General features: G+C 38.8%; 1 protein-coding gene across 7 annotated transcripts in view; it reads right to left on the reverse strand.

Moving 5' to 3' along the window:
* GABRB2 (gamma-aminobutyric acid type A receptor subunit beta2) overlaps positions 1–23,852 on the reverse strand; it is a 108,562-nt gene that overhangs the window by 70,305 nt on the left and 14,405 nt on the right. For all 7 annotated transcript variants that reach the window (XM_083719337.1, XM_083719340.1, XM_083719339.1 and 4 more), the window contains one exon: positions 2,680–2,900. In XM_083719337.1, coding sequence (XP_083575463.1) covers positions 2,680–2,900 — 221 coding nt within the window. The remainder of the gene's footprint in view (positions 1–2,679; positions 2,901–23,852) is intronic.

Below are 23,852 nucleotides of genomic sequence, written 5' to 3' on the forward strand. Positions count from 1 at the left end.
TTCTTCAAACTTTATAAGGCAAACCCTAGAATGCCCACAGAAGCTCAGTTTCCAAAAACCCCCTAGTACTTCATGGGTGTCAAATGTTGAATCATCATTAAAAACATGCCATAACACCATGGAAGAAAGAATAAGCTTGCTCTTCTGAAACAGTTCACATTACACAGAAGTGAGCATCTTTCTTTCTTTTCTCCAAGGGGACAAGTTTTTGTATTTAGGCAGTAAAGTTTGAGAGTTTAAAATTAACGCATTTTATGACAGAACTAAGCATTCTGCAGCAAACAACAGTCTGGGAATCCAGGCTGTTGTTTTTCTGCAGTAAAGGATTTTTAGGGAACAAGCAGCATCTGGGTGGAAATGCTGAGCTGTTTCCCATCTTTTGTATGACCCCCTCAATGCCACATTGTTCCCAGTCAGGGTTCTGAAATAGAAAATAGCAGGTGAAGGGAGGGTTACCTTTCCTGCCCCCACCTGGCCACAGTGATCCATGCGACGGTCATCTCCAGGCTTGACTACTGTAATTCGCTCTACGCGGGGCTGCCCTTGAAGCTGACCCAGAAACTCCAGAGGGTGCAGAATGCTGCAGCGAGGCTCCTCACGGGGTCTCTGCCATGGGAGCATATTCACCCAGTGCTTTTCAAGCTGCACTGGCTTCCGGTGGAGTACAGGATCAGATTTAAGGTGCTGCTTTTGACCTTTAAAGTCCTTCACGGCCTAGGACCCTCGTACCTACGGGACCGCCTCTCCCAGTATGCCCCACGGAGAGCCTCAAGGTCCATAAATAGCAACACCCTAGTGGTCCCGGGCCCTAAGGAAGTTAGATTAGCTTCAACCAGAACCAGGGCCTTTTCAACACTGGCTCCGGCCTGGTGGAACGCTCTGCCTCATGAGACCAGGGCCCTGCAGGATCTGATTTCTTTCTGCAGGGCCTGTAAGACAGAGTTGTTCCACCTGGCCTTTGGCTTGGAGCCAATTTGATTCCCTCCCTCTCTTTCTTTTTTCTTTTCCTTCTCCTGCGATGAGACTACATTTTAATATTTTAATGTTTCAATATTTTAATGTTGTATTTTAATTTTGTTTTTAAGTTGTAAACATTCAACTTGTTTTTATTATTGCTTGTAAGCCGCTCTGAGCCCAGCCTTGGCTGGGGAGGGCGGGGTATAAATAAAAATTATTATTATTATTATTATTAAGCATTCTACTTCTTGCCACATCTTCTCTACAAATCTCTATGCCCGACTCCTAACTTGCTTTACAATAGAAAAGCAAAAACTGAGATCTTAGGGCTGATCCTGACTTCTGTTGTTTAGTGGGTCCATTCTTGTTCAATTTTAATTTCCCTACTTGGAACCATCTCCAGAAAACCTGTGTTTCTTTGTCCACTCCTGGGTAGCACTTAGCCTGATTTTTCTGCGTGTATCTGTCTTGCTCCACCACCATTGTTCCTAAGAGGGGTGGTTAAGGGTGTTCTAGGCTGTTAGGACTCCGTTTAGCTCCTCCTCCCATGTTGTTAAGAGGAGTTCTTAAGGGCACTGTGGACCTCTGAGTCATTGGTTCTTCCTTTTCCCTCTCCCTTCTCTGAAGACACTGGGTCCTTTTATTTTTTAGAGGACCAGTTTTGTGATTATGCAGAGATGTGATAAAATGAGGACAGAGGTATGAGCTGATTTATTTATTTTTTGACAGGGTCATTTGGAAAATTGGGGGGGGGGGGATCCAGGCAATAATAACTGGAAGAATGCAGTTCAACCTTTTGGAACTCTAATAAAAACTGGCAGGGGGAGGGGTGCATGGAGAGAAAGGGACGAGAGGACACTGCCTCACCTCTAGATACAGGAGAAGCAAAGTATAGATGGGCCCTTAGACTTTAAAAACAACACTTGACAGCTCTGAAATATTCTACCACGGCTGTAATTATGATGCCTTTCCAACTTCATCATCTTTACACTGATGGAAGCTCAGTTGCTACAAATATACTTAATTTTGATGTGGATATAAGCTGTTTGGAAAACTCACTTGCAACACGACAAGGTCAACAATCAAAAGATGATCAGGTGGTGTCTCATGTATAATGTAGATGTTAAAATGAATTCTTACCTTTTAAATGTTTACAATATACTAGTGCAGGAAAACTAGTATTTCAGAAATATGCTGCAGCAATGCAGCTAAAGTCAAGAAGGTAAGCAGAGCATTTTTTCAAAGGTTAAGCACATATCTTTCATACACACATGTAATCAAGCACATATAGAAAAATGTTTTCTGGGAAAAAAACTCTGCTGTATTGTCTGTGCTTAAAGTAGCTGACTTTTTCACAAAGGCATACACTAACAGTATATGATCCACTTTTCACAGTTGAGTGTTTCCTTATTAAAAGCTACATGGCTAAGTCTGATTGAATTAAGTGAAACTAACTTTCAAGTAAACATGAACAACACTGGACTGTTCTATCACATATCAACTCTACCAAAGTTGCATTCCAGAAACCTCCCCTCTCTTCTTTCTTTGTTTCATGTGTTTGTATAAAACTCGGTATCTCTTAAAGTCTCTTAAAGTACTTAAGATGGGTGGGCAAGTCCAAAATCACCTGGAACTGAAACTATGGAAAGCTGGAAAATAAAGGAAAGAATAAATCTTAGCTTTAGATATTAAATTATGGCATTTTAAATATTAGATGCTGACCTGAGACCATAGAGAACTGTCCCATCAGGATGTAATCGAATCATTCTGTTCTTCACAGTGACACCATGCACAAATGACTTCTTATCATTCAGGAAGTAGGTATCGGGAACCCAAAGCTGATCTGCTACTCTATTGTCCAGTGTAAGATTTAAAGGTATTACATTATACGAAAGCCTCTTATCCCTCCATGCTTGCTGAAAGTACATTGTCAAGGTATAGTCCTGAAATGATAGAAGAGAGAGGGGAAAATAGGTTGAAAACGGTTTTACCATTTCTTGTGTTACCTGAGATATGCAAAGCAAATCAGGGGTTCTTCCTGCAAAACCACCAACATATGGCCGAAACCTAAAACATCCATGTCTGAACTACATCTGCCTCCTAAATCGTAAAATAAGAGGTGCACAAATGTTTTGAGTTATAGGACTCACCAGTGAGTAGCATGATAAAGTCTTCTCTTAATTATTCTACCTTCTCACATTACAGGCAAAAATCTTGAAATCATAATAGTCAAGTGACCATTCAATAAGTATCCTTTGCTCATTAAAAGAGACTTTATTTAGTATGATCTGCATTACTTGATTAAAATGTGAAAATGTTAGCTTTGGAAATGTACTTTCAGTTCTCTTCTTCCAGATGTCAGTGATAAAATTCCTTTATTTACGTAAGCAACTGAAATAACAGTGATAAAATGAGGCATTGTTTCATGAAAGCATCTATCCAGCAGTAAGACAAAGTATTGTGCCCAAAAAGACTATTTAATAGTTTTGAATAAATTATAAAATAACAGGTTTGTGATGCACCATGTATTTAGTAACACAACTACTTAAGATTCAGTTGGTCAGACAAAAACCAAAACCTAGGCAAACTGTCACGTTCATCTAGGTCTCATATAGATAGTATAGAACAGCACTGTCAGCCTGAAGGAACTACTAATCTGTGATCTTTGAAAGAAGAGCAGTTATAAATAATAATTTATTATTATTATTATTAACAATAACAATAATAGAAGAAGAAGAAGAGTTTGGATTTGATATCCCGCCTTTCACTCCCTTTAAGGAGTCTCAAAGCAGCTAACATTCTCCTTTCCCTTCCTCCCCCACAACAAACACTCTCTGAGGTGAGTGGGGCTGAGAGACTTCAGAGAAGTGTGACTGGCGCAAGGTCACCCAGCAGCTGCATGTGGAGGAGCGGAGACACGAACCCGGTTCCCCAGATAACGGGACTACCGCTCTTAACCACTACACCATACTGGCTTTCAGTGTCCTGCTGAAATGAGGTACCTGTAGGAAAGATCTTCCCTGAACTTCTTGGCAGTATACAAGAACTGCTTGTCAAAATATTCATGAAGACATATTGTACAATAGTTGGTACAGATAACTTTCCTTTCCTGTTCCCCCCTTTCAATTGAAGTTGAAATAATTTTATTCATTCAGACACATAACACCGAGGCAATCCAATTATCCTGTTTGTGGGGGCAGGAACAGTTTAACTTCAGGTTTCATGGTCATTCCCAAACTTGTAACTGAATATATTTAAATGCTCCAGTGCAGCATATCTAAGGCCAGATGCTATTCTTTGCAGCTCTTTGCAACACGTATGCAGGACATAATTTCAACCTATGACTGCATGCAGTAATTTACTGCAAATATTTATAAACAATCCAAGCACCAAAGCATTCAGCTGCCCCTCAGAAATTTAATACCAGAAGTGCAATGTTTGCAGAGTGAACAAACACACTTTTTATATTCTATTATCTGGGACCATTAACAATTTTTTCACCAGAGTTTCCTTTTGTCAGAGGTAAAAAAGGAAGTTGGAAGGAGATGACTTATGCATGTGTACTGAGATCTCCCTTAGGAATGAATTTGCCGCATACACTCTTCAGCTTCCCTTCAGCCCAGAGCAGAACACTCAGGCATATCCCCATTCATTTCCTTGTGCTCAACTCAAAAGCATATGCAGTTTCAATTCAGTAAATTTCAATAAATCAACACTGCATCTCAGTCTCTGTGTGTATATATGTGTATATTTTTTTAAAAAAAACCCACACACCACCATTTGACTTAGCAATCATTCTCATCTCTTTATCATAAATTACTGTAATTTTTCTTTAGATTGCAGATAAATAGTTGATCAATCCTTCACTAGAAAGTCCAAAATGCACAAACACTGTCCACTGATCTTACAGATTTCCCCTTTAGATAATAAATGGATGATTTTCTGCCATTGATGAGACTTCTATAGCAATTTCCACCATTTAAGAAATATATTTTAAAAATTTAAAAATTGTCTAGCAGCGCCTAAGAGACCAACCAAGTTTGTTCTTGGTATGAGTTTTTGTGTGCATGCACACTTCTTCAGATACTCTGAAACAGCAGTCACCAGACCTTTATATATAGTGAGAGGGTGTGGAGGGGTATTACTCAGAAGGGTGGTAGGAATGGGTGATTGGCTGATAGGTGTGGTAAACCTGTTTACGACTGTTAACAACTGCAATTGGTCTTACAGGAAAAAGCAAGGGGTGAGATGGCCAAAAAATAGCTTTATCATGTATAATGAGATAAGAATCCAGTGTCTCTATTCAGACCAGGTTTCTCCATGGTTTTAAGTTTGGTAATAAGTTGTAATTTAGCAACTTCTCTTTCCAGTCTATTTCTGAAATTCTTTTTTAAAAATATGACAACTTCTTTGAGATCTTGTATAGAATGTCCTGGGAGATTGAAGTGTTCTCTTACTGGTTTCTCTGTCTTGTGTCCTTACATCCCTTCTCCTTCAGGACTACAAAAACAATTCCAGCTGCTTCTTAATGAGCATAACATGTTTTAAAATATGCAAAGCATGATTCTGAAGTACCATTGCCTACCGTGTAGTTACACAAATGTCATCAGTTATTAAGAATAATGCTCAAACTATCTGTGGATGAGGTCTGCAGAAGGTAGCACTCCAGAGAAAAAAAATAGAAAGTATCAAGAATGAAAACACCACTTTGAGAATCCTAGACACAAACACACCCCATCAATTGTTTACAAACCTTGTACCTTTAGCAGATAAAGCAAAAGCAAAACGCTTCGTAGCTAAATATGAGTAAGAAATTCGTACTCTCTAATGGGGGAAAAAGGCTGGATTCTCTTGGCATACTAACATGTATGTAGCATTTTGTGTAGATTTGGGCACATATTTTAAATAGCAAATTCTATGTTATACAACATTTAACAGCAAAAAAGGAGTTGTTGCTTTTAAAGAAATTTTAATCACAGACACCATTCAGTTTAAACAATGAAGATATTTATCACTTACTCCTAGTAAATTCATGTTTGCACCAGAAATGCCATCAATTCAAACAGGAATGCTCAGTAAGCTATGTGCTGCACAGTGCTGATTTAGCCTGCTGCAAGTTTTGGCATGCAAGAAACAATTTCAACTTGCCGATACCCCTAAATTTTATATGAAATAAACTGAAATATGAAGTCAACAGATTTATAGTCAACCTAGACAAAAGGCTGACTATGGCAACAGATCACTGAAAGAGAAGGAAAATAATGACTGCTGCCACCCACTCACTCTTAACAGGATTAGTATTCTTAACCACATTTTATTTTTTTTATTGCAATAATTTGTATATGGCTTAACACTTCAGTTTCTAAACAGAGCACAACAGAGATACAGCATTAATTTAATTATTTAATTAACCATTAGATAGAATACTGATGGGGACGTGTCTCCCCAACATCTTATATATCCTTGGAGACACTCATCATTCCTCCTAACAATGAAAAAATGAGTTACTCAGCTGAGAGTTCTTTCACCCAGTTTCAGCACATCAGAACAGCACAGTCTGGGGGAATGTTGGCAGCAGTTCACCTCAGAACTGCTATTTCCTCTCACAAATGTCTTGTCTTGCAATTATAGATAAAGGCTAACAGCCTATAGTTATTCATCAGCACACGAAAGCATTCTAAACATGTGCAGAGATACTCTCTTTATTATTTAACATGTTTGGCAAGCTCTGGTGCAAATGAGGCACTGGCTAAGGAATAAAGCAGCAATTTAAAATGTCTGGCACCTGAAGCGATGGCCCAACAATGCATAAAAACCAATTTGGCAGTAACAAGCCACAAGTGTACTTAACACAGATAAATGAACATCTAAACTGTACACCAGAGAAGGTCTGCTCTGCGATGTGAGAGTGTTGCATAAGTGACTTTGCAGACTCCTCGGGAAACTTGGCACAGGCCAATATTTAAAAAGAATGATAGATTGCTGAGTTACTCTCAGATGTGTCTTTGCCAAGCAAAGGAGGCAAGCTGACCTAATTATTATATATCAGTTATAATATTGTGCCAAGATCATTTTGGGTAACATTTCAATAGACACATCACGGAGCTGTTCAATTACTTTAGTGAGCTCAAATACCTTTTGAAAATAAAAAGGAAATATATAGAGGAGTCTATATAAAGGAAAACAAGGCACTTCCATAAATTCCTTGGTAAAGCTGTTCTTTACCAAGCCCTCTCAAAGCTGTAAACTGCAATCTTGAACACATTTACTTGGAACTAATCCTACAAAAAAATCTGTACAACTTATTTCTGCATGAACACAGGTAAGGTGTGTGCTTTTTCTTAGGATTTTTAGCATATGTTTCTATGGAAGCTGAGCCACATTGAAAGGATAAGTTGTATCTTTCCAGGGTGTTGTGCGTGTGTCTATAAAGACCTTTACTCAGTACAGGTTTGAGAAATTTGTTCATGAGTTTGCAGCAGTGGTCACTAACATGTCTCTCATATCCCCTTATATCCCCCATCCTGATTTTTTACATTTACATTTTATATTTATGTTTATTTTTAGTGGGCGGTTTTGCAGCTTGGTAGGCAGAGTCTCTCCCCTCCCTTTTAATTTTTTAATTTTTGTTAATTAGCACAATTTATTTATATACTGCTTTCAGTCCCAAAACACCTGGCTTGGGCCTTCCATGTTACTCTCCAATTTTATCTTGCTCCCTGGCTAGTCCATTTCCCTACCAGTCTCATGGACCCAATAATTGCAGGACACTCGATGCTGGGAGACCAAATGGTGCAATGGGCTTTGTGGAAGCCTTTCGTCATGATTTTTTTAAAAAAATAATTTGTAAAGATTAAGACCCATAGGGCAGATAGGCACTTAGGCTCCAATCCAGGTACACTCAGTGGGACTTAATTATGAAAAGATACATATACTTAAACTCCTAATTGTACAATAGAAGATATCAATAAAGGTGAAAATATATAGATTCTGCGTCGGTAACAAGCAGTAAAAAATGACAACAGGAGAGTACTTCCACTTCTATTTTTATAGCCAGTGATTTATGATTTAGTTTGACTCTAAAGGCTGGTTGTTTAGAATATGTATAATACAAATGCAAAAGAAAAGTAACAATACCAAACTAAATGTAGGTTGTTGAAGAGAGTACACAATGTGCTCTTCTGGAGTTAAAGCTTATAATAAGAACAAATTCATCTTCCTCATTATGTGCTGCTAAACATCAACATCAGTCAAGAGACAATTCCATAAGGAGGCACATGCATTCTCTCTCACACGCCTGCACCGCCTTCTGCTAAAGACATCCTGTTGCAAACGGTGGGGCTCTGAACACTGCAAACAAGCATGCTAGTACTTATGAAAAGAAAAAGAAGAACAGCTGTAAATTGGAAGTAAGAACTACTAAGTGAGTTCCATTTGGTGCCCACATGCCTTTTCTCAAAATTTTTATTTCGCTCCATAAAGCTCATACCAATTTCTTTTAATATTATCTTTTTGATATAGTCTCGTCCCACATAATGAACAGTTATGCTTGTAAAGATCAAGAGAGAGGATCCTATTGAAAATCTACTAAGTATGGGGAAATGAAAAGGTATTCACTTGGTGCTGAAAGAATATTTAACTCTGTACCAGGTAAAGGCCCCTCAGGAGTAGGTGCCACAACACAAATATCTGATCTAGGGTCTCCACCCTCCTCATCTCCAATGAGAGGAAAGAGGAAGAGGAAGAAGACCCTCATAATATTATACTATGTGGGAAGGCTCATTCAGAAAAAGGTGGTCCCTTAGGTATCCTGGTCCCAAACCATCTAAGGGACTAAAACTTAAGAAGAACATTTTAATTTTTACTCAGAAGCAGACCAGGATCCAGTGCTGTTGCTTTAAAATTGGTAGAATATGTTACAAATTATTGGTCATGTTCAGCAATCTAGCTGATGCATTTTGAAATAAATGAGTTTTTATAAATGAGTTTTTTGTATACCAACAGTATATCCATCTTGATTACTGATTTTAGACATCAGCTCAGCATTTCAAACATACCTTAAATGTTTCTTTAAATAGGAGTTTATTTTATTTTATTTTATTTCTATTGCATTGTTTTCAATACGTTTCACTGGTTTTGTATTTTTTAATATAGTTTTCATTCACATTATAAACTACTTCAAGCTTTGGAGGAGGAACACACAAATAAGTAAGCAAACAAAGATAGACCACTGCTGTCATAAATGGAGCAGCTTCATAAAGGCAGTTATGGCTGCTAATTTCCTTCTGAGTTGCTTGCAAAAGGGTATGCTATGACAAATGTATAATAGCAAATACCAAGCATTTTTATTTGTATAAATATATATCCATTTTCTAAGGATTTGGGTTACAATATAACAAGACATCTCTTCTGATTGTCCAGCTAATAAACACAACTGTCTCACAACCAGTGGGAAGCAAACAAATGACAATTGCAAAGCTGAAGAGAGAGAGTGGGAGCGGGGCGGGCAGAGGATGTTATTTTGAAGCTAGGATGTTCCTCAGAAGCTTCAGCCTTAATAACCAAAAAGCTGTGTGCTGAGGGCTACTTCTCTAGTTACTACTTAAGTCAAATCCAATAAAAGTTAATGGGGGATTGCTGGCCTAAAACAAATCAGCAATGCAGTGCTGTTGCAAAACAGGGAAATGCTATATGGCAAATCTGAGTTCACTGCAAAGTAACCCAGATCTACTTTTTTCTGCAGTCCAAGGAAATGTGATATACAGTACTTGCTAAAACAAACAGCAGCAGCAACAACAACAACAACTGTGGCATATAGTCACGTTTTCATAGAACCATAGGTGTCAACTTTCAGATTTGAAAATAAGGGATCAGCAGCCTTGAAAATAAGGGATGAGCAGCCTCACCTGTCCCGGGGGACAGTCTATGGGATATCTAAAAATCCGGGATAGCAGCAGGAAGCAGCGGGAAACGGTGCTGGAATAAGGGAATTTCCCGCAAAAAAAGGGAAGGTTGACAGCTATGCATAGAACTGTAGAGTTGGAAAGGACCTGGGGGTCATCTTGTCCAAACCCCTGCAATGCAGGAATCTCAACTAATGCATCCAAGAGAAATGGCCACCCAAAGCTCAGCTTAAAATGAAGTAGAGTCCACCACCTTCCAAGGGAGTCCTCTCCACTGTCAAAGAAGCTCTTACCATCAGAAAGTTCTTCCTGATGTTTAGTTGAAACAAATAACATCATGCTTTTGAATGGTTGACGGTGAATAATGATTTTCTATATTTTTCTGTACAGTATTGGTATTCATCTGGTGGATCAATGTCCTCAAATGGGTCATTGCCCTCACCTAAGACATACTGCAGCACCACTGTATTTTATTTGGCTCAGGGTATATATATATATATATATATATATATATGCAAAGAAGATGGGAGGGAAGAGAAAAGCAAGGGAACATTAGAGAGGGAATATGTTGATCAAGTTTGTTTACAGTCAAGGGTTAGCATAAACAAAGAAAATGTAAAAATACAGAACAAACAGCGATAATAGCTACATTTCACTTCAAAATGAAGAGGACATCATATGAAAAGAAAAGGTAGGCATATATAGTTAAAAAGTGGGCTTCATGTGGCACGTTGTGCTCAAAGCTGCTTGAATCCTGATCTGCAAAGATTTTAAACTACAACTACATTAACCAGAACACAGCTCAAAAGCAATTTTCATGGCTTTCCAAGTGGTGAATATGCAAAATTTTCCTGTATAACGTCTGGGAAAGTCTCCCCCCCCCCAACCCAACATCACAAAGATAGAAGTAGCCGTTCCTTCTCCCACAACTAGCAGAGATTCCAAAATGTTGAACACAGATTTTCTTGCTAATCTTAGCCTGCTCTACAAAATGATGACCTGATTATGCCTAAATAAGAGCAGTATTCCACTGCTGGCACTATAGAGGAAGCAGTAAAGGCAAAACAAAGGAAATGTTGCTTAGGCTTTTGAAAAAGGAACTAAATCACCCTTATTCAAAAAGGGCAAATGTATTGAATTCTTCATTATTAGTGCTTAATACTAATTACTAAGAAATATACCAGGCAGAAATTATTTTCCAATGCACTATGCAGGTAGGAACATGAGGGAAATTACTTTCCGTAAATGCATGCATGAAAAATGATGCACAAGGGAGCTAGGGAACTAGGCAGATCCATCTACTCTTTAGGACGGGAGCCGAGATGAACAGAAGATCTCAGTTAAACGCTACAGTTGGTTGGAGCAAGTTCTTTGCATAGAACTTTCCAAGGTCCTGCAACTCCAGTCAGTCACAACCTGCCTGCTTAAGCTGCTCTCTTGGGCTCCTGTGACATTCCAGGTACTGTTCTTAATTTACAGTAATTCATTTTTTACCTGTGTACACATTGATTCTAAAAAAGCAGTAATCACAGTTCATTTGCCTTTTTCCTGGGGGAAAAAAAACAATATAGCTATAGGCTTCTCGTAATGTAGCAACACATTTTCCCTTGCAACTAACCCTTTCAGAATCGCAAAAGAACACAGTACCCTGCTCTTTCCCTCCTTATTTAGCAGTGTAACGTCTGGTGCTCTGTGAAGTGAACTAAGGAATCAAACATGTAGAAAATAATTTAAAAACCAACCCTTTCAGAATGGTGTCGATGTTACCCTGGAGGTCTAACCTTGTCGATTCCAACCACTCCTCTGGGCCTAATGGGTCTAGCTTTGGCCTGACAGGCCATCTGTCTTTCTGAATCTATTTCTACCTTGTGCACAGGCAGTTCTACTGGCCTGTGCTTGACATTTGGTGCAGAAATGCTGTGGGCCTTTTTACGGCTAAATAGAGAGTCTCCCACAACTAATTATTCACACTATATCCATTTCTCAGTGATAAGGCAGCATCCCCCTTCCCGATTTTATTGATTATGCCAGTGTGAAAGAAGGAAAGGAGAAGATGTGCATGTGGGAGGAAAAGAACAAAAATCATTCTCAATTGCTAATGCAATTCTTCTGTTTAATTTGTAGTTTTAGACTTACTTTAACAATTGCAATCCAATACATTTCAATACATCTAAACTACAATGCAGTAGAATATTGATTATGATTTTTTTTTTGAATGGTTGCAAGCTGTCTCCTAGCAAACAATGATCTGGCCTGCATGAAGACCAGATGTGGAAAAGGGAAGAATGGTTTCACACTTAAGGTGAGCGTACTGCCATGAATAATATGTGTAATTTCTTGTATTTGTTGACATATTCCCCAAGTGTCTTTTCAAAAGACTAATGCATTATATCACAAGTTTCTTTTGCGGCAATGTGATGTTGGCTTGCCCAAGGACATCTCCTTTTTGGTCTCAAGTTGCTTGTCAGGGGGCTGGCCAAGACAGGACAGATAGGACGACCCTGCAGCAGGATCCAGTGGCCTGGGAAGGTCTTGGCTCAGGTTGGGAGGGCCCAAGGAGCCTGGAGAGAAACTTGGCTGTGGGTGAGTGTTTTTACTCACCCTGTTCCATCTTCCCATCAGTCCCTACAGCATGAGGCCTCTACCTCCATCTCTGGAGTTGTCAGAGTCTTGAGTCTGGTTCATTCCATCAACCATAGCCACACCTGCCTCTCCAGGAAACACTGTTGCCCTGCTTGTCCTGCTCACCTGAGGAAGCAGTGATGCACCGCCTATCACAGAGATGCCACTGAATGCATGAACAGGCAGGTCAAGTTCAGCCCAATCTACGGTTGCCCAATTTAAGGAACCACTTGCTGTGCTAAGCTGTGCTAATTGTCCTGTGAATATAAAAGCTGATGATTTTGGTTTCATTTTGTTGTTTTCATTTCCTCTTCTCTCCCCCCTCCCACTTTAGTAAATTTGCAAAAAGAAAAAGAAAAAAATTGCTACAGCCAAGAAGCAGTGTAACACAAGAAGAGCACTCCTGAAGCATTACTAGGAGTTAAAAATGTCATATGATTGCCAGGCTTATTTTAATATATTATATTTTACACTGAATATTCTCTATTTTTTATATGATGTGAAATCACAGAGAAGAACTCCAAGGGAAAAAACCAAAACAAAATATCAAATATAGGTAGCCATTCATTAGCGAAGATGCTAGGAAAATATAACTTTTTGCCAAGTTTAAGTAGTCAACAATAAGAAGCTGCTGATGAGTAACTAATATGGACTAGCACATTCTATTAGTAACCTGTACTGTTATTCCCTTCCATGCCTTCCAAGCAGGTTGCTATCAGAGTGGGTGGATCATCCATCTGATTTGTAAAGATGCTGTTATGCTTGCATTGCTAATTACTTTTTTAAATACATAGAATATTAAGCTTTTTTGTTTCTTTTCCCTTTTCAATGGAGCCAACTGTCCAAATTAAGTGCATCAAGATCCAAAATCTTGGATCCCCTGCAACTAGATGCACGAAAGAAAATGAGCCAAATTACCATTTCATGTATTTGGAAAGCTTTGGCCCCAAGCCATACAAGTAATATTTATTTAAATTACATTATTTAACAGGTGTGTGTGTGTGTGTTGCTAGCTGACTTGCGCAGGAAATTCTTTAACGTATAAGCCTGCTTAAGATTAATCACAGACTTACCAAAGTATTTTTTTTACTCTCTATGATATGGGTGATATCCAATGATAGTCATACTCAAATTAGACCTACTACCAATGAACCTATTCTGAGTATGCCTACCATTGGGTATCACTCAATTTCTTAATGAAAAGGCATAAAGATAATGCCTGCCAGGATTCAGGATTTTCACAAGGATGTTAAATTAGTAAAATCCACACTCTGTTTTTTATTTAAAATATTGATCACTTCCAGTGATAAATCCCCAATGAATATACAACAGATTAAAACACATCAGACATAAAACAGCAAAGTATTAAAAGTGAGCAGATAAAATTATCCTTTAGAGGGGATTGCTACCCCATAGAGAGCAAGTAATTGACTACTGCCATCACACCCATAAAAAACTCAAGATACAACGTAAGTTTCAAAATAGGTTATAACAGATTAGAGGAACTGCACAAACAAATTAACGAGATCAACCAAATCAAAGTAGTCCAAGCAGGAGTTATCCAGTAAGGGGAGAATCTGACCCCCCCCCACCTCCTGAGTCATGTTTACAGCCATAATCTGTGACCATGCAGCCAAGGACTGGAAATAAATCCTTCCTCCCCGCCATGTTGGGACGCAGGTGGCGCTGTGGGTTAAAGCCTCAGCGCCTAGGGCTTGCCGATCGAAAGGTCGGTGGTTCGAATCCCCGCTGCGGGGTGCGCTCCCGCTGCTCGGTCCCAGCGCCTGCCAACCTAGCAGTTCGAAAGCACCTCTGGGTGCAAGTAGATAAATAGGGACCGCTTACCAGCGGGAAGGTAAACGGCGTTTCCGTGTGCGGCTCTGGCTCGCAAGAGCAGTGATGTCACGCTGGCCATGTGACCCGGAAGTGTCTCTGGACAGCGCTGGCCCCTGGCCTCTTAAGTGAGATGGGCGCACAACCCCAGAGTCTGTCAAGACTGGCCCGTACGGGCAGGGGTACCTTTACCTTTACTTTACCCCGCCATGTGACCCTGACATGCACAACAGGGACTCTGCTGTCCAGTGTTCACCACACCTAAAAGAAACCCCCAGGAATGGAATGGGCTAGCACACAATTTATGAGCTTTGAACTAAAACAAACTGAGTTCTCACAAGGATGTAGTGAGGGGGAAAAATGATTGGGTACATGACTGTGAGCCCTGTCACCTGGAAATGACTGTAATTTACCACCTGCAGCTTAACTACCTCTTAGCATATTTGCTGGCCACAACAAAGCCAATTCCTCAGCAACAGAAATATATTCAAAAGCATGCGGTCTGCAAAAGTGTTGTGAATTTCCTTATTAATTCACTTTTTTGGTACAGTAATGTATCTAAAAACAATTTGAGATGCATTATTAGCAAGCATTTCAATCCAGTTAAGACCAGTCTGATTTTAGCTTTCTGGTCCTCTTGCTGGGAAACCACTGCAGTGCCTTGCTAATCAGTGGGGAAGTTCTCTAAGTTCTCTCTGAATTCTTGCAGACTGTACATCTGTTCACAAACTCATCCATAATTTGTATATCACTTCCTTTTCGTTATTTAAAAAAACACACACCAGCGGTTTGAATGAAAACGATAAGCCGAAATATCAACTCACCAAAAGTGAAAAAAGTGAAAACAATCTTAATCAATAAATCCTAATGGGCACCAAGTTTCCAGCAAAGGGAGGTTGACAGCTAGATAAAGATACACCTAAGAACATTCATATGAAGCAATCTAAGAAATTTTTGATTGTACATGCATAATCTTCACAACTGGAGGTGCTGGTGGACTATGGGCTAGCTATTTTGAGTGGAATGCATGGATCATTGTAAAATATCATAGACAGGATCAGGGTGTTGTCAAAGTTGGGGTGGGGGAAGCAACAAGATCCAGGATTTCATTAAGTTTCAGTGTTACTTTACATGGAGGAGGAGTTGACAAATATGGGAAAGGCCTCTTTTTGGTGAAACTGCAGCCAAATCAGGTTTAAGTGCATAAGGAGGAACAGCCAGATATTTTGTTGTATATGGAAGGTTGTACTGCTACAGAGAAAAGCTGATCTGCATTGAGAAAGGTATTCTGCATTGACTGTGCATAACATGGTAACATCTATATACACCTTTATGCTACAGAAGTGGTTCCCCACTTCCCCACCCCCACAGAACACTTGAAAATTGGTAATGGTCTTGGTGGACCATTTAATGATTTTTCAACCTGTTGTAGCATTTGCAATGCCCTGTGCTAGATGCTGTAAGACTTTTAGCTGTGTTTTTATTACTTCTTTTATTTCTTATATTGTATTACAATCTGCCTTCCATAAAATTTAAACTATAGTACAATAAAAAACTAGACAAAAAAGAAAAGAAGCAATAAAAATATAATTTGATATCAATATGAATTTTTAATATCGACATGCCACAGACCCCGCAAACGATGTTTGCAGACGTAACCATTGGTGATCCATGAACCAAAGCTTAGAAATCCCGGTTCTATAGCCTGGCAGTGGTTAATATTTTCATGCTAAATGGAGCACCTTTCCACAAACAAGATTACATTTCAATGTGATTTTTCACTAACGACTGTTACAGACTGTAGCAATGTAGACAGAAGGAGCAAATCTGGTTTCTTTACAGAATCCACAAATTGTTTTAAAACTACAACTATCCATAATGGAAAGAGACACAACACAACAGAAAAGTGGCCTTTTAAAACAGTGGTCCAGAAAAGCCTTCTTCTACAGTGTATCACAATATTCAAAGCACATCAAGACACAGTAATGCCCAGCTTATTACACACTAGTTATTCCAGAACAAGCAAGTATAAACAAGTTTAGCCAAAAGGTCAAAGAATACTGATACTGCCATTCTGTGTATGTCTACACAGAAGTAAACCCCACTGAGTTCAATAAGGCTCACTTCCAGATTAGTTGATACAGAATTGCCACTTAAATGGAAAACAACAATAATGATGCTTCCAGCCGTTAAAGGCAGTTGTCAAGATTATTTATGCATGTTATTATAGGAAGTTTTCAGAATGTAATTGCATCTCATTTTAGTCTTGTTTTATTCAGATTAGTTCATTTCTTTAACTTCTGGTTCACTTGTCAACTGTTTAATTTGGAAAACATCCCACAGAATATTTTGCAATTCACGGATCCTGCTTTTTCCTTTACCTTTCTGAAGATATTTGAGGTATTAAGGAAATGGAGTGTGGAAATAAATCCCAAAGATTTCCTGTTGTATTTGTTATAAAACAGAACGCCATGCTTCTAAATATCAAGGAGGAAATCATTTCTCACACTTGCAGTCCAAATGAAATTATCCATTATAGAGCCATTCTGCATTTCTTTTTATAGCTGCTCTAATTATTAAACAAGCAAAGTTGTGGAATGCTTCAGTTTCCTACTAATTCCATGCTGGATTAAAGTTCTTTTAAACTCCACTGCTTTTTAATTATACTGCTGATGAGAGTCCCAAATACTTCCAAAGCTAAGCTCTTCAGATAAATTGCTGCAATTCCAACCACCACCTCTCTTTCCTCTGGGTCCTCTTTCCTATGCAGTCTTGAGTGCTCTCAAGTCCAGTTCCTTAGAAGAGCATATGCAATATAGCATTGGAATCCTTAATAAGAGAAGTCGTGTCAACTGGATTATGCATAAACTGGACACCAGTGAATTCAGGCAAAATAAAAGGGGGCACACTAGCTGTGAACTGCAACAGATGCTATGACCAGCATGCCAACAATTGTCCTTCAGTGCCACAAGAGGCCCTGGACCTGACGATCAAAACCAATTCTGCTGCTTTAATTGTTGGAGAGTCATTGAATCTGTTCATCTACAGATTCACCCTTCCATCCCTACTTGCTGATCAAGAGGTTGTAAGCAGAGACCGGGTTTACTTTTACCATCAGTTGGCAAACAACAATCCTGACTCTTCCCAGAAGCTGATGTTCAAACTAGTAAATGTCACAGTGTGCTACTAATGCTGCCTTCTTTCTGCCGTTGTACGAGTGGTGTGATCCAAGAAAATATATCACATATATATATTGTTCTCCTTGCTATTATTTAATGGTTTTCATTAACAAAGGGACTGTCAGCATTCCATATTATTCCAGAGGGGCAGTTGTTACAACAAATATTTAAAAAACATACTGTGTCACTCTGAAGACTAATAGCGTTTTTCTGGACTACTGAAATGTATACAGTATGCACAGCATATTCACAACCATTCACAACAGCATAATTGTCAATAATAATACCTTCCTCAATTTGCTGTGCTAATCTTAATACCTGTAGTGGGGAAGGAAACCTTGGTTCTGGCAGTCTGAAACACATACAATTGGATTCAATGAAATTTTAGGTCAGAACTTCCATGCTGGGGTCTCTTTTATGTTATGGGGGGGTTGAGGGGGAGAGAATACTGCCTTTTGTTCATATTATTCAGAATTCCTCAGTGCACCAACTGGACAGAATTTTATGACTTTTGTGTAGTGAACAAAATTTGGAGACTCAGAATGGGAATTCATCTGCTGCCTGTCATCACATCATGTGTCAGCTGCATGATGCCCTGAGCAACATGCATGCCTTTAGCTTGTTCTAATTTTAGTTTTGATTTATTCATCTTCGCTCATTTCTTTTGTTCTTGGGTCACTTCATTCATCTGCAGTGATTGAAAAACAACACAAGTACAAATAAAGGAATGCTTGCAAGCCATGGTAGTGCATAACATGATTCTCCACAAACAGCCATTTGTTACAAGGTTGTTTTAATTAGCTTTTAAAGGACAAGGCCAGTTAATAACCTAGAGAATATACTTGTCACAATTCACATTCTTCTGAAGAGGTAAACAGCATAGACAAGGTATGCAACATAGATAATTCTTCCAACATTCATTTGTGAGAGCACAGAACTGAATATTCCACTGATTATGCCTTCATAGAAGCATTATAAAAACACTATTAAAATCATAGAGAGGTATTTAATATGCACATGTTGATTTTGTGTTGAACGGCTGGGCAAATGGTAGAGGTTAGAAAAATTCTCGCATCTTATAGGTATGCTTTCCCCAGCAACGAATTGTTTTGCCCCCAAACTTTGGAAAATAAGCATATACATAATAGCTCCACTTTAGTTAATTAATCTACATTTATCTTACTAAATTCAAAATGAATTTACATAAGGAAGGTTTCTCTCAACAGCTTCATTTTTGAGCAGAAATCAACAAGCAGTAATGCAAGTCTCAGTCTAATGATGTTCATTCCCTACCTGCACTAATTTCAAAAAATTCACTAGATGATTGGCAGAAAAGTCAGCAACCTCCTTTTGGATGCAATTTCCTAAACAGTGCTTTTTAAAAATGACCACCACCACAACAATAATCTGAGAGTTGGCGAGAAAATGATTTGGAATTGATGGATAAACAATGATAAATAAAACCATTTACTGTTTCTATAACATTTAAAATTGTTTAAGTTAAAGAGGAAGGCATTAGGGACCTCGGATCTGGAAGAAGAAGTTACATCAGATAGGGAAAAAGATGGATCACTTCTAGGAAATATGAATGCTTATGGGAAGTAGGCAAGTGCACCACCTTGCCCCCATGATTGAGAGGGCTGGGGCCATGCAACATCAGCAAGCCGTGAGTGCACACATAGCATCAGCACACCCTACAGCACACCCTGCGTGCCATGCTGCCAGGAGTTATGTTTTAACATGTCTCGTACTTTCTCTCCAAAAATGCCATTAGCTGCAACCAAGTTAAAGGGGATGGCATTCCAAAGTGCAAGGGCAATTGCAGAAAATGTCCATTTTCTGGTAAACACCCTGTGATATTCTGTAGGGTGTGTTGCCACGTGTAAAATTTCTGCATATTTTCTAAGTGATCTTACAGATCTGTAAAGAGGCAGGCAATCCTTTGGGTAACCTGGCTCCAGTTTTTTGGTTTTTTAAAAAATCATTTATCTGCTTTGATTTAAATAAGTATTTCCAATTTACTTTATTTTGGGTCTGACTCTGGTCTCTCGGGTTACCACATCAGATTCAATGAAGCAAGCTCAATACTGCCAGTTAAAGAACCTATTTTCGCCTGAATAACAGCAGCTAAGAGAATCTTCCCAGGACACAGAACAGGAATTAAGCTACTACATGTGGCTGGAACTTTCCTTTTTCAAAAGGAGGATTAGAATGAAAATTATCAGATGATTTATAACAGATGATCTGCTTGCAAAAATCATTGTGCAGCATTAGCCAAAGCATTTTAGGAATATCATTTGTAGAGTCAATGAACCTCTAAAATGTGGCATATAAAGCAGCTTTGAACTGGATAGGGGGTCATGATGTAGTAATTATTTTGTTACTTACACAGTGGCTTAGATGTAATTGTACAAAGTTTAAGGCATCAAATTGTGTAGCACAGCTCTCCATAAATCTCAAGTTCCAGCATTCTAGGGTTTGTGTGTGTTATTTTGTGGCGCTTCTTAGATTTCCAAATATGCTCCAGGCCCAAAATGATTGGGAACCACTGCTGTAGCCAGAGGCACCAGGTTTCGAAGTAGAATGTGGGGGGTTGACTTTATGCACCTGACATCAGGACATTGGGAGTGTCAGGGGAAGAGTCAAACATGGCTCAACCCCCAGAAGATGGTGCCCCTAGCTGTAGCCCATTCCCAACACTTTAACCATGGTAGAAGGCTTAATTTATTTTTATCAAATTAAATATCAATATGTTAAAAGTGAGCTCTTCCGTGAAAGTAGCAATAGTGTTATTTATTTACCCTGAGATAGAAAGGTTGGCCAAATCATTACAATGAATACCATCAGTAAGAAAAGCACAGCACTTGCCTATATTTCTTCATGCAAACTGAGTATTAATTCAAAATTAACATTTCATTTTTATGTAATTTGCCATAGCAGAATTTTAAAACATCATATCATAGATAAAATGGCACACTCAAATCAAGAGAGTTTTAAATGGGAATCTGCTGCCACAAAACATTGACCAGAAGCAGTGGCAAACTTTTTCCTTTTCCTTGGAACTCAACACCAACTTATGCAAACCACTGATACTGATGAGTTGGTATTGCCCAGTGCCCACAAGCAAGTTTGGAGACAAAAAATAAACAAAATGCAGGCAAAGCTTGTGTCTCAGCATTTAGTGTGACAGCTTACATTGGACAACTAGTCAGAATTCAGAGTGAACTGGGTAAGACACCAAGTTCAATTTTAGAACAATTTTATAAAGAGAGGTTTGTGTGTGTCTCTCTCTGTGTGTGAACTTGCCTTTAAAATAGGCAATAAGCAGGTTAGCAGTGAAGATGGCAATTAAATAAAAACAAATTCGAAGTTAGAGCATGGCAATTTTAAATTACCCCAAAGGTGCACATACCCATCAGGTTTTCTGAACACATACAAATATTGCTTATAAATGGGGATAATCCTGTTTGCAGCTAGTTATATAAGCTGAGCATATACATGAGTAATAAGCATGAGCTGTCAAGCCCTTAGCAAGTTACAGTTTACTATCTTGCCTTGTGTCTCAAAACATATTATCACCAAAGGGCTGGCTTCTGTTGCCCCGATGATGCAAAACAAGAACATTTTAGAAAATAATACTTTGTAATTTATATATTACAAGGCACAACTAATGTAACTGTTTATTTCAGTATAAATATGGCTTTGCATACTTTTGGATTAAACTGTCCACCCTCCAAAATTGGCTTGTGGGGAGTGCGGGGGTGGGGAATCCCCAGAGTAGCGCATTGAATTCACACAAAGTGTGACGTTGAATTCTGCCCTATGACTATGCTTTTGTAAGGTTTCACTATACTTTTAAAACTGTTTTTAAAATGTGTTACATAATAAAAGCATACATAATAAAGTACAGATATGATACTGCCTAAACCTTATTCTGTGATGGTTGTTCCTCTTCCTCCTTCTTTCTTTGGCGATCACTCGTAGCTGAGTAAGATTGTCTTCCATGAACATAGTCTTAACAGTGAGTCTGTAAGATTTTGGCCAGCCACAGCTAATACATATATAAAGAGATGCCCCGACAGAACGGACTGCCGAAACTATCACCTTTTTTAAAAAAGAGATTGATAATTTTGACATCCTTAAAGTCTGCTGGGATCTCCTCCCTCTACCAGATTTTTTCATGAAATTGTTGTGTAAGTTCAATTCCGCCCACTTTGAAGACTTCGGCAGGTCTCTCATCAGGTCCACTGGCCTTGTTGTTTTTCATTTGGTTAATAGCTCCACACAACTCTCCAAGAGAACCTCAGCAGCTATGGGGGAGCTGCGGTTAAGGGGATGCTGATAATGTTCTTCTTTATCTTTTAGAAGTGTGATACTGTCTGTTGAGCGTAGGAGGCATATGCCATGGTTTATTGGTTTATTGGATGGTTTTTGTGGCTTTAAAGAAACTCTGTGCATCGTGAGTGTCCGCTAAGTGATGGATCTCTTGAGCTTTTTTTTTTAATCCACCAGCTGTTCTTTAGTTCTCTGGTTCTTCTTTGAACCTCAACCTTAGTGTTGGCATAGGTTCTTTCATAATGGCATAGTTTCTATCTCTTTGCCAGATCTGAAAAGCCTTCCTTTTCTTGTCAAGAATGCGTTCAATCTCACTGTCATACTCATCAAAGACAAGTCCTGGTGTTTATTGGTTTGGTATCCAATAGTTTGTTCACAGGCTGTAATAATGGATTTTTTCAGCTTGGTCCAGTGTTCCTCAATGTTATCAGGGAACTCCGAAAGCAGATGGTCTTTAAGAGTCATTTGGAAGCAATCCTGCTTAATAGGATTGAAGGGCTTGAGTGTTCATTTTGCACCTTGGTTTCCTTCCTTGAAGCCTGCACTGAGGTATAATATTGATAGCCATCGTGAAACGTATTAATCGGTGATCTGTCCAGCAGTTGTTGGCACTCATCATATCTCTGACAAAGAGCACATCATGACTGCTTGTGCTTCCATGATTTATTTATTTTGTCAAAACAGCGTGTTGGTAATAACAAAGTTGTGCGTTGTACATATAGACAAAAGTCAGATTCTATTCTGGTTGCTGTTATCAATTCCTTCTTTCCCAATAGTCCCAAGCCACAGTTTGAAATCTTGCATTAGAATGCATTTACCGCCCACTCATACAGATATCCCCTTTTCCTTTTCAGCCCTGGAAATAATGATAGTGCTATATTTGCAGTGCTTTTAAAAAAGAAAAAGAAAAACCAAACTACAGTGAACATAAAACTAATTTGAAACCATGATCAGAGATTTAGGCAATTTTTAGTAAGAATATCAGTGATGAGATAAATGTTTGCCACAGTTAAAACTAAAGGGGGGGGGGATAAGTGCACAGGAATAAATCTGTGAGTTCTGTATCACCAAACTATAGTTCTCTGACTAGGCAATGTTTTATCTTCGCTAGAGAGTGAAGGGTTATTCATATTTCTATTTACTGTGACTCCAGTGTGCTCCTATTGCTGTTTGTCTTGAGCTAGGTTCACATCAATCTGCATCCTGTGGCTTTTAGAGGAATACTGCTATTTGATGCACTTTCCCTCAAACCAGCTTCCACCTGATTAAAAAATGGAAGCCGCCATTCCATTGTAGTGTGAAAATATGTATTATGATGATCAGGCCGCTTTTGTGAATGCACGGATGACAGAATGTGCACAGATGAAAGTGTTACTGATTTAGGGAATGAAATCACGGGGAGAAATCATCCCTGCCCTGATATCAACAGTTATTAAATATACCAAGAAAAAAAGCAAAAAAAATGTGTCCGGATTCATCGTGGAGGTCTTGAGAAATGTAGAAAATAACAGGATATATTTATCTGAAAGTCTTCAAAATTACACAACCCTTTAAAAATTAGCTGATGAAGCTGAATACATTGAAACAGGGCTCTGTCCTCATTTCTAATCCATAACTGACTTCTGACTTCTGCTCAGTGATTGAAACTAAGACCTCCACGACGAATCTGGACTAACATGAATTTATCTCTACTCATAAACTCTTATCTCTAATTCTGTAATGAATTATAGTGTTATACATATTTTTATGAGTTTGAGTTTGTAATCTCTGTTAGAGTTTGTAATCTCTATTTGAGTTTGTAATCCTTGTCAGAATACATACTTTTGAATGGATTAGTTTTTGTTACTATTGACTATTGATTTGTGAGTAGGGACCATTCCCACTATTGAAACTTACATTGGCCTGAGTTCTTGGTTTGCTCCCCCCCCCCCCGATATGAACAGTTGCAGGAGAAACTGACTTAGAGACACAGCGGTGGTGGTGATGGTGTTAGTGGTGGGGATACAGCAATGACCTTGCAGCA

This window comes from Podarcis gaigeae (genome assembly GCF_964106915.1).
Source record: "Podarcis gaigeae genome assembly, chromosome: 2".
In the NCBI taxonomy this organism is placed as follows: domain Eukaryota; kingdom Metazoa; phylum Chordata; class Lepidosauria; order Squamata; family Lacertidae; genus Podarcis; species Podarcis gaigeae.